The sequence below is a fragment of the Pelodiscus sinensis genome, chromosome 3, assembly GCF_049634645.1.
Source record: "Pelodiscus sinensis isolate JC-2024 chromosome 3, ASM4963464v1, whole genome shotgun sequence".
Taxonomy (NCBI): domain Eukaryota; kingdom Metazoa; phylum Chordata; order Testudines; family Trionychidae; genus Pelodiscus; species Pelodiscus sinensis.
In genome coordinates this window covers 175,728,712-175,740,770 of record NC_134713.1, presented here as the reverse complement: position 1 = coordinate 175,740,770, position 12,059 = coordinate 175,728,712, and the positions used below count along the sequence as shown (strand labels likewise).

Here is a 12,059-nt window from a genome sequence, read left to right as displayed (position 1 = left end):
AAACAACATTAGAAATCTCAAGTGGCACATATATCTGAAATATGCTAAATACTTTTGCTAAATCCATAGATGTTATAAGTCACTGAAATAGTTGTCTCTCAATGTTTCAGGAAAGATGCAATAACAGATTGCTGAAGTGAGCTGTCAATTTACTAAAACTGAACATTAATTACAAAATAAAATATAGTATATTTACTAATATGTTAGCTTATTTCAGCATAAATAAACTGAACCATAGTTGTCAAAATAAAATGAATATACTATGTTTTGTATTGCATAACCCCTTCTTCTTTGTTTTTACTCTTTATATTTCCTTAGGTTCCAATACTGCTCCCATTAAAGTAAATAAAAAGACTCAATAGTACTCAAAGCCAATGGGCTCTCATTTGTTTTGTCCCCTCAAAATTCAGTAATTCACAATAGGCCTCCAAATCATCAATATGAATCAGCAAGGTTCCATTGCATGTCAGTTTCTGAATGAACAGAGACAGGGAGGGATGGTGAATAACAAATATACCTGAACAAGAAGAGTCATGGGGCCACTTTTATCAATTTCAAGTATCTCTCCATTTCTAGTCCCCACTAGTATATGCCCATGCCCTAAGGTGATGGCACGAATGGATGGATTGTCTTCTAAAAGTAAACCTGAAGATAAAACGATATGCATTTAAATTTATTATTTACAAAACCAAAGAAAAGTCTCAATAATATTGTACCTTACATTATCTATGATCAAAATCTATTTAAGATAGTCACACTGTAATATGTTAGATACATTTGTTTGGTCAAACAGTTCACTGACCTACGGATTTATGCAATAGTTGAGAAGAAAAGGGGGTTTATGCTAATTGATACTGTGCAGAGGATTCTCTGATCATTTAAAGGCAGATATTCTATTGTTTTATAAATGATTATGTTTAATTGTCTAAGATCTCCAGGTGCTATAGCAACACAGGAGTTAGTTTCATAAATATCTGTACATATTATTTTGAAAACTTTGTCTGGTATGATCATGTTCCAAACTAACACATGACATTAATCCATTACAGAACATAGATAAATATTTCTGTAAAAGCACAATTCACTGGGTCTTTTAAATTACAAGGAATCTACTTCTATTCAGAAAACTGCCATGTAAAAGGGGCACTGAAAAAACTTGTTATTTAATATAGAGAATGCATTTTGCAATATGTAAAAATAGGTTGCTGATGCTTTCTAAAAATGCTGTTACTTATCCAAAACCAAAGCCAAATGTCAGGAGACATTTATTCTTTATCAGTACATTCTGAAAAATGGTACCTTTAGAGCTAGTGGATAATGCTGCTCTTTTGATAGCATAAGTCTTCAGGCACCTCTCAAACATATCATCCCAGAGTGCCACAACTCCATCTTTTCCACCTGTTACAAAACCCTGCAAAGTTTGAAAAATATATTTAAACACCAACCTTCTACATTAAAATGTTAACCCATAAGATGACGTGTCCATATTGATCTCAAATTCATAGAATCATAGAACACTAGCACTGGAACGGTCCTCGAGAGGTCATCGAGTCCAGTTCCCTGTCCTCACAGCAGGACCCAGTACCATCTAGACCAGTGTTTCCCAATTTTATTTGGCCGAGGAACCCTTTTCAGCTTTTCAGAATTTCAAGGAACCCCTAGGTTTGTCAAGCAAGTAGGAATAAGAGATCCTCCGGAATAGGGCTTTATTCCGAAGGATCGCGCCAGTCTGGACGCTTTTCTCCGGCTTATCTCCAAGCCGGAAAAAAGCGGCGGCCATGAAAATACAAATACTGCGGGGGATATTTAAATCCCCCGCACATTTGCCTCTTCCAAAGTTCTACATTTGCATCCCTATTCCGTAATAGGGGCCAATGTAGACGTAGCCGCCGTGTGTTCTTGCGCAAGTATGTTGACGTTCTCATGTATGAAATCAGGGCTTCTTGCGCAAGAACTATGATGCTCCTGCTCAGGAATAAGCCCTTTTGTGCAACTGTTCTTGCACAAGAGGCCAGAGTAGACAGGCAACATGAATTTCTTGTGCAAGAAAGTCCTATAGCTAAAATGGCCATCAGCACTTTCTCACGCAAGAGAGCGTCCACACTGCCTTAGATGCTCTTGTGTAAAAGCACAGCTCGCACATGGCAGTGTGGACGTGTTCTTGCACAAGAACTCTTGCTCAAGATGTTCTTGTGCAAGACACCGCCAGTGTAGACATAGCCTAAGAGTTTCCTCACATGAGCAGAATGAATTTTGTGTTGTGCACCAGTACTGAGTTCATGTGGCTTGTTTGGATGTGCCACTGTGGCACCCAAGTTATTAATAAATATTTTTAGACCTTTACCTTTTCTCTCTGCTGCCATGTGTCCTCCCCTTGTTCCATCAGCTCCCCTGGTGCCTGCTGCCTCCCAACTCTTCACCCTCCTCTGCTGTCCTGACTCCTGCCCTTCTCACTGCCCTCAGCCCTCCTGCAACCTGCCCCCCTCCACCAGCCCTTCTCTCCTCCCTGTGCCCACTCCTCCAGTAGCCCCACTCTGATCATGTAAGCTACCCCTCCTCATCCCCTCTTCTAACACCTCCCTGTACAAACCTGCCCTGTCTCTCTCCTCTGGTGCTGGTCCCTCCCCTGCAGGTGTCTGCCCTTCTGCTTCACCACCAGAATCCCCTGGCACTTGCACCTTCTCTTACTCCTGCACCCTCCTGTTGCCTCCCCCTTCCCTCACTGCCCCTATCTCCTTTGCCCTCTTTTTCCCTGATGCCCACCCCCTCACCACCCTCTGCCCCCGTTCCTCTCATGCCCCTGTGCCCTCACACATGACTTGCTCCATCCTGGCCTTCCTCATGCCCACCCCTTCTTTCAAGACTTCTCCCAGCACCTCCCCGTCTCCCCTCTAGCCCCCAATGCCCTTACCCTCTCCCCTCCCTGCATCACCCTGTCCCCCTACCACTGACACCTCCCCTCCTGCCTTTTTCCTCATTGTCTGCTCTTGGCCCCCTGGCATTTGTCTCTCCTCTACCCTGTCCCTTTGGTGCTTTCCCCTCTCTTCCCCCTTTCCCTTCTGCACAAGCCCCTTCCTCTCCCAGCCCTTTCCCTTCCCCTTCCCCTACTTTCTGCCTTCCACTTTGTGGGGCTGGAGTCTGCACTCCGTCCCCGGACTCCGAACCCGCAACTCAGCCATACGGCGCAACCCAGCACCAAGCAGTTTTTTACCCCTTTTAAGATAATCCAAAGACTCTCGACACTTCTGTCTCCTATGTCCATCTCCATCTCAGTCCAAGTGTATACATTTTAAATATATTAGGCAACACCTCCTCTCTTTTCCCCCCGCCTGAGTAAACTAGACCCTTCTATACCAATATTCCAATCCTGTGTATTATCCCATCAAGTCTCTGTGATTCACAGTACAACTTCTTCTTTGTCTATTTTGCATAGGAGTCTCCCAGAAAATCTGTGGTCAGATTACAGCTGTTCAGCGTACAGGTATTAAAGAGCACCTTCCTTAGGGCCCAATCCCACAGACATTTACAACTATAATTTCTTGGGCCAAGCTGTTTACTCAGATAAACATTTACAGCTCCTAAAGACTTCAAGTTGTTGGATAATATCTGGGGGCACAATTTAGGCACTGTCTTAAACTATAATTTCAAAATTAAAATATAATTTGCCACATTTTCGTGTAAGGATTTACTAACGACACTACAAGAAGAAATCATTTTGGCAGTTATCCAAACTACTTGGAAAACAATATCATCCTTTGATGGTGGAAATTCTTCTTGTCTATGGTGATACTCTAATGAATCAGGTATTAGTGCTATCTTGGGAGCTCCCAATGCATGAACAACTTCATCATTAAATTAGTTGTTGTCTCTATGATGGGGTTACAAATATTCTCTGTTACTCTGCATGCCTCCAAAGACATGGAAATGAGAGAAATGTGTACAGTGAAAAATGTATTCTGTATATTTTAGATTTACACTATTTTGGCTCATCTTAGAAAGATAGGGTGCATCTAGCTGGCACCCTTCTGTTGGAATAAGCTATGCAATTGGTGCTATGCAGTCAAGGTTGAAAGAGCTGTGTAGACAACACCAAATTTCAAAATAAGGCACTATTCCAACAAATCCCTTAACCGTCATGGAACAAGGGTTACAGGGACACCAGAATAGCGTGCCCACTATGTTGGGAAATAGCGGGTGCTTTTAAAGATGCAATGTTGCTATTTTGGGATACTTCTGGTATCCCGAAATAGTGCCACAGTCTAGATGTCCCCCTACTCATCATAGGTCAATACATAAAATGTTGGGAAAGGAGCATATCATCATAAAACATGTAATTATCATTAATTACATTTTGTAGATCTCACATTCCATTTAATCTACTGCAATCTGTTCTGCTGATACTGAAAACATGTTGTTAAAGCACATCCATTGTCTTCACTAACAAAACACAATGCACTGATGTATTTCTGCACAAAACCACAAGTGTTTTTTCAGTACATATACTCTCCTTCTATGCACTTTCAAAACCCACAATAGTAAACAAAATAATGAACAGCAAACAGACTATATAAGAAGATGAATACCTTATCCAATGAATGCATAGCAAATACCGGTCCATCATGGGCTTTCACTGTCTTAAGCAAGAGAATATCTTTCCAGATGTAAATATCTCCAGTGGCAGCTCCTGAGAAAACCAGATCTTCTATTCGCCCATAAGAAACACTCATCATGGTTTCCAGTTTCCCAATATTTCCAAAGGTCCCTCGTTTGGATGTAAATCCTCCTCCTATAATGTGAACAACATTAAATCTCACTACATTTTCCATTTGCATCTTCAGTGCTGTGAATAACAAAAATTCTGCCACATAACTTACTGTGAATGCAGAATCCCGACTAGGCAGGCAATAAGAATGTTGGGATTACAATTCACAGTGAGACAGCAGAACATGGGAAATTCATGTAGTGTTACTATACCCCACCCCCAAAGGTGTTCAGAGTTTTCTTTTATAGGTGATTATTTTAAGCTGCTGATGAATCTTTGGGAGAGATCAGATGGAGAAAGTAAGGTCCTGGTTGGTAGATTAATTGTTCTACAAATCTACCTGTCAATTTGCTTTTCTCTTGTGGAGGAGGGTACAGTAATACAGAAGCTGCTTATAGTATGAAGGTTGTATAAGTGGGAATGGAGCAGTTCTTCAGACTGAATGGGAGGGTTTTGTCCTCATTTCACTGCCAGAGAACCATACTGTGCTAAAACAATTTGCTTGCCTCAAGGGTCACAGCTTTGGCCTAAGTGCACAAAGAATGAATGATCCTAGACAAAACTATAACTACAACATGTAGTAAGATAATAAAGAAATAATACAAATTTGATTTATTTGCTTTAGTTTGCACATATAAACTCACATTCTGATACTCTTACCGTAAATGTCATTTATTCCAATGAGTTTATGCATGGAAAAAGGTGCAATTTAATGTGAATACATATCAGACTTTTGCCAATAATACTGCATGTGCTTTTCTTTTATTATAATAATAACAAATACAATAAAATCTTGCCTTTTAAAATCTGTTGGTACTTCAGCTACTTTGGCTTTATAAACCAGCATAGCCTCTTGTATACTAAGTCAATTCTAGTTTTAGCTATATCAGTACGGCTACGTCTAGACTGGCCCCTATTACGAAATAGCCATGCTAATTTCCAACTTTGGAATAGGGAAATCCGCGGGGGATTTAAATATCCCCCGCGGGATTTAAATAAACATGTCCACCGCTTTTTTTCCGGCTTGGGGAAAAGCCGGAAAAAAGCGTCTAGACTGGCGCGATCTTCCGGAATAAAGCCCTATTCCGGAGGATCTCTTATTCTTATTCTCTTGCAAGTAGGAATAAGAGATCCTCCGGAAAAGGGCTTTATTCCAGAGGATCGCGCCAGACTAGACACTTTTTTCCAGCTTTTCCCCAAGCCGGAAAAAAAGCGGCGGACATGTTTATTTAAATCCCGCGGGGGATATTTAAATCCCCCGCGGATTTCCCTATTCCAAAGTTGGAAATTAGCATGGCTATTTCGTAATAGGGGCCAGTCTAGACGTATCCTACAGGTCTGTCTTTACTGATCTTAATAGGGGTAAGGCTTAATCAAAAATAACTTTACACAGCATTCATGGGTCTGAGAGTAACAATCCTGGGAGAGCATACAAGGCAAAATACTTACTTAAAACTCAAGTCTAAATAATTTGCTCTCTTTCTCTCTCTCTCTCTCTCCTAACTTTGACAGGACAGTCAAGAGGAACGGTCACTCCCACAGTCTGCAACACGTTTTTAGAGCATAACAGATGTACTTAACTGAATTTAAACTGGTAAAAATCTTGCGTGTGTCATACACAGTCATATGTATTACTATGAAACAATATCATGACATGATGATAGATTTTTTTGAGGTCATAAAATAAATTTAAACCATGACAACTTATGCAAAATATTTGATCACCATTTTTTCCAGGCTATTCAGTCTGGCAACTTGAGTCATAGTTGCTATAGCTTTCTGACGACTAAAGAAAATTCTGTCTAGAAAACATAAGGATTACAGAACTGTAGCTGGAATTCAAAAACTACTATTTTTAGCAGTCCAGCTTGACACTTAAGTCCAGTTAAGACACTTAACTACCAATTGGCTTCTTTATAGCTAATAGTTAAAGATGGCCTCCAAAAAGGGGCAGGAACATGGTGTCATTTAGGGTATCTCTACACTGCATGCTTATTTCAAAATAAGCTATTCTGGAATAGTTATTCTGAAATAGCTTATTTCGAAATAGAGCATCTACGCTACAGGGAAGCCTCAAACTTAGTCCGAGGCAGGCTCTCCTAATGTGGATGCACCTTCTCAATTTAGAGCCCCAGGAAACTCTGGGGAGAAATTGTTTAGAATGGCCCCGTGGAAGAGCTATTTCAAAATAGCAGCAGTGGAGTGTCTACACTGCAGCTATTTTGAAATAGCTATTTTGGAAGAGGAGTTATTCCTCATGGAATGAGATTTACAGAAGTCATAATAAACCACCTGTTATTTCGATATTATTTCAAAATAACGGAATTGCTGTGTAGATGCTCGCATTGTTATTTCAGAATAATGCTAGTTATTCTTAAATAACGGTGCAGTGTAGACGCACCCTTACAGATTCAAAAGCAGATTCTGCAATTCTACAGTATTTTGATTACTAGAAACTTCAGACAGATTTAGACTCCTAATATACAAATGAATTAAAATATTAACTCAATACAGTACCTGCTTGTTGCCAAAATTTGATATGTTTCATCCCAACTGTAACTAATTTGTCTACATGATGTGGGTTACACTTCACTACAAATATTTTATCTTTATGGCCCCTAGAATAAACAAACACGTTATAAAAATGACTGAACATTTTAAATAAATAATTTTATACATTTTGAATGTTTTATAATTTTCCACAAAATCAACTACAAATGAGTAACATTTAGGATAAAAAGGTTACTTACCCATATGGTAACTCATGTTTTTCAAGATGTACAGCTTGTACAGTAATTCCTCACTTAACACATGCCCACTTAACATGTTTTTGCAATAGCACAATTTTTTTGGGGAACATTTTTCGAACAACACGACCCATCCCCGCAATAACACGATTTCCCCTAGGGCCGGCCGGTGGCCGGCAGCCGGCAGCTGCGCGAGGCTTTCCCTGCAAAGCGGCAGAGGTTCTCCGCTCGCCGTGCTGTTCCCCGGTGACCCCCTCTGGCTGGATGCCTCACTCCCTCTCCTCTGCCCACCGCTTGCAGCAGGCAGCTGAATTTCCCTAGTTGACCGGTCACTGGCATCTGTGCAGGGCTTCGTCTGCCTCCTTACAAAGCTGCAGATGTTTGCCACTCACCGCGCAGTTCCCCGGTGACCTCCTCTGGCCAGACGCAAGGCATCGAGCCAGAGGGGGTCACCGGGGAACTGCGCAGTGAGCGGAGAACCTCCGCCGCTTTGTAAGGAGGCAGACGAAGCCCCGCACAGCTGCCGGTGACCAGCGAGCAGGGGAAACCCAGCCGCCCGCTGCAAGCAGTGGGCAGAGGAAAGGGAGCGAGGCATCCAGCCAGAGGGGTTCGCCGGGGAACAGCGTGGCGAGCGGTGAACCTCTGGAGGCAGGGTAAGCCCTGCGCAGCTGCCGGTGACCGGCCAGCTGGGGAAACCCAGCCGCCGGCTGCAAACCTCCTTCCCTGTCCTTCCCTTCCCTTCCCTTCCCCAGAGCCAAACACCTCCCCTCCCTGTTATAACCCAGTCCCCTTTCTCCCCCAACCTTATGTCCCGGCCCCAGCTGCTAACAAATGCAGGCTGAAGCTGGAAGCGCACGTGCGCTTGAAATGCGACCCTCACCTTTTCCATTATTTTCAATGGGAAAATTGACCCCGAATAACACGTTTCATTTAGCATGATCATTTTCTGAAACGTATCTACTGTGCTAAATGAGGAATTACTGTACATCTATTCCACTTCAGGTGAGTGCACATTTAGGCTATGTCTACACTACAAGGTTATTTTGAACTAATAACTCTCAAAATAACTATTTCAAAATAGCATGTCTACACTACAAATCCTCATTGAAATAGTGCAGACCTATATTGGAATAGCACATCCATACGGATTGGAGCTTGAATCGCATGTAAAGCCCCCGGAAGCACTCTGGGCAGGGCATCAGGACAGCAGTCACTTCCAGTAGCTGCTCCCTGAGGCTAATGCTTAAAGGGGCTCCCCTCTACAGCCATGTCTCAGACTCTTCTCCGTTGTCTACCTCCTTGAGGGATAGCAAACTCTTACTTCATGCTCTGGTTGCCCTTGTGGACACCACACCACTTCCACCATAGAGCCAGACCTGCTGCAAAGCAGTCATCAGCTCTTAAACCTACTGCTGCAACTTCTGGTGTAGTTTATGAAGGCTACCCTCGTGGCACACCCAGGAGGATGATGACCAACCCAGAATGGGTGACCTCCTCACCCAGGCCTGGGTGCTCCTCATGCACTCCCTCCCACACTCCTCTGTACACCGTGCACTGCCGCTTCTGGCACCAAGAGACCAGTACCGACAGGTGGAGCCAGAACGTCATGGAGCGATGGGACGACCAGCAGTGGCTCCAAAATTTCTGTATGTGGAAGGACACTTTCCTTCAGCTCTGAGAGTGACTCAACCCTGCCTCCCAGCGATGGGACACCCACATGCAACCCACCATCCCCCTCCAGAAGCATGTTGCCATTACAATTTGAAAGCTTGCCACGCTGGACAACTGCCACTCTGCTGGGAACCAGTTTGGTGTGGGGAGATCGACCATTGGGGCCATGCTCATACAGGTTTGACTCTTTTGCTATGGTCCTAGGAGGTGGAAAAGCACTGGAATGGGTTCCCTAGGGACGCGGTGGGGGGTGGTGAACTCTCTCCCTGGAGGTTTTTCAGTCCCTCCTTCACAGTGCCCTGCTGGGGGTAGGGTAATTAGGGCTGGTCCTGGCGTGGGAAGGGGCTTGGGCTCAAGGAACTCCTGAGTGTTCTAGCAACCTTATGATTCTGATTCTATCATTCTACAGGTGGTGAGGGCCATCAACGCCATCCTGCTGCACAGGATTGTCACCCGGGGTGAAGTGGACCCCATTGTCATTTACTGCCATGGGCTTCTTCAACTGTGTGTGGGGAGGGAGGCATTGACAGCACCCACATCCCCAGATGGGCCCCTGATCACTGTTCCTCAGAGTTCATCAATAGGAAGGAGTACTTTTCAATGGTGCAGCAGGCACTCATCTTTAGGAACCCTAGCCTGTTCCGGAAGACACATGCCAGCACTTTTTTCTCCCTGACTGCACCCTCAGGGTCAGAGATTTGGACATACCCATCTGCATTGTGGGCAGTACAGCCTACCTTTTGCTCCTCTGGCTAATGAAGTCCTACATGGGACACCAGGACCCCACCAGGGAATGGTTCAATGCCAGGCTTAGCAGGTTCTGCATCGTGGTGGAAGGTGAGGTCCCAATGTCTATTCACCCGCCTGGACCTTGGTGATTGGAACATCCCCCAGGTGGTGGCAGCCTGCTGTGTCCTCCACAACTTTTGTGAGTTTATGCAGTTTATGGCCAGCAGGGCTTGATTATGAGACCTGCTAACTACCTAGACCACCATATTCCTGCCAGGGTGGAGGGCAGAGACTGAATGGCTCACAAGGGCTTTTGAGCAGTCAGCACCACTGCCATCAGGGGGCTATGCTCATCAGGGATGCCCTGAGGGACAGTTTCATCCAAGGTCAGGTGTGAAAATCTCCCCCAGGCCTACCCACCAGGGGCCTCCCTGTATGCCTTCCCTCCCACACCTCTCCCTTGCCCTGCTTTCTCTTCCCACCTTCCCCCCTCCCACTTCCCTCTCCTGCAGACCAAATAAAAAAACCTTTTTGTTTGAAACAATAAACTCTGTTATATTTTATTTGAGGAATATATAACTGGGGAGGGACTGGTGAAAGAACTGGGAGCGGGGAAGAGGAGGAAAAAAGGGGGAGGAAGGGCTCAGGGATGGGACTGGGACCGGCACCTGCCTCAGGTGTGTTGGGACACCTTGGCTGCCCAAGAGGTCGCACCACTTCATATGTGTGACACTGGTGTGGCCTAGGAGTAGAAGCTGGGGGCAAGGAGGAGGGATAGCTCAGTGGTTTGAGCATTAGCCTGCTAAACACAGGGTTGTGAATTCAATCCTTGGGGAGGCCATTTGGGGCAAAAATTTGTCAGGGATGGTACTTGATCCTGATGTGAAGGCAGGGGACTAGACTCAATGACTTTTCAAGGTCCCTTCCAGTTTTAGGAAATAGGCAATCTCCATTAATTTAATTTAAAATTTTAAAAAAATTAACTGTTCAATGACGGAGACCAAGTGCTCAATGGCATTGGTGTATGTTGTGCACATCATCTCCTGCTGCCAGGACAGCTGCTCCCAGATGGTGTGCTGCAGCTACTTGTCCTGCTCAGAGAATGGAGGAACTCGAGATGTTCCCACTTCAGGTTGTCACAGGGTCACTGGCACCTGTGGGTCTTGCAGGGTTGGAGGATGGCACAAGAGGTGTTGGACGTGCCCCACTCACAGCTGGCCAAGCTGTGAAAAGTAAAAAGAGCAGTCATCCCAAGGGACACTGCATAAAGCCTAGCCCTAATCTCGAGCCAACACTGAAGGTCTTGGTTCAGACGATAGTGCTGTGCTTCGAGCAAGGCCATCTGTGGCAGTGGTGGTCTCCCACAGACAGAAGACTTCTATTCCTGCCCACTGTAGGAGAGGTAGGAGGGTGTTGGGGGAGGTGTGTTTGAGTGACAGATTCTGCTTTCCCGAGAGAGTGCTACAGAGTCCTCTCCACATCTTCCCCCAGAAGGTTCCCCTGCAGGGGATCGGTGTCCTCTGCTTTGCCATGCTTGACTGGAAGTGGATGCTGTCTTGAGAGTGTGGGCATGAGCCTGTGCTGTGTGCAGCACTGCTATGTGTTTCCATAACCCCAGCCTCTTTAGTGGTGGCTTGTCATGGGAAGCAGTCCCACCACAGAGTCCAGAGTAAGGCAGCCTTGTCCAGGAACCTTGTGAGAAGGTGAGACAGGTTCCTATGTGGCAGCCTCATGGGGCTGTGTGCTCTGGACTGGTGCTCCATGTGCACCCACATGCACAGGCTGTTGTGTGATCCCCAGGCCGAGAAGGCTGAGTGAAGAGTGTGCAGCCCTTTGCAGCCCACCACCTGCCCCTGCTTGTAGATAGGGAAAGGGAACTCACAGCCTATGCAGCCTTCCCCAGCCTCGTCCAAGCCATGAGAGACATCGTGGGAGAGAGGGAACAGCTCCAGGGTGATAACCACCTCCTAGCTGGCAGGTATCATGTCCAGGCTGGCCTCCTCCTCCTTGTCATCCTTGTTGTCCTGGTCCATAGTCCTGCCCTCCTGATGGCTGAGGACAGGTGTGTCCAGGCTGGAGTCCATGCCAAGGTGGGGGAAAGGGACTGACCCCACTCCCCGGATGCCATCCAGCTGCTGGTAAAAGCAGTA

The 12,059-nt window shown here is 45.2% G+C and overlaps 1 protein-coding gene across 8 annotated transcripts in view; it reads right to left on the bottom strand.

Moving 5' to 3' along the window:
- The window catches only part of EML6 (EMAP like 6), a 207,679-nt gene that overhangs the window by 81,563 nt on the left and 114,057 nt on the right, over window positions 1–12,059 (bottom strand). For all 8 annotated transcript variants that reach the window (XR_012902987.1, XM_075925487.1, XM_075925491.1 and 5 more), the window contains 4 exons: window positions 7,280–7,380; window positions 4,584–4,786; window positions 1,300–1,411; window positions 518–645 (listed from right to left, as the gene is read on the bottom strand). Coding sequence is in view for 7 of the 8 variants with exons in the window: in XM_075925487.1 (XP_075781602.1) it covers window positions 518–645; window positions 1,300–1,411; window positions 4,584–4,786; window positions 7,280–7,380 (544 nt within the window). In the remaining variant the exon portion in view is untranslated. The remainder of the gene's footprint in view (window positions 1–517; window positions 646–1,299; window positions 1,412–4,583; window positions 4,787–7,279; window positions 7,381–12,059) is intronic.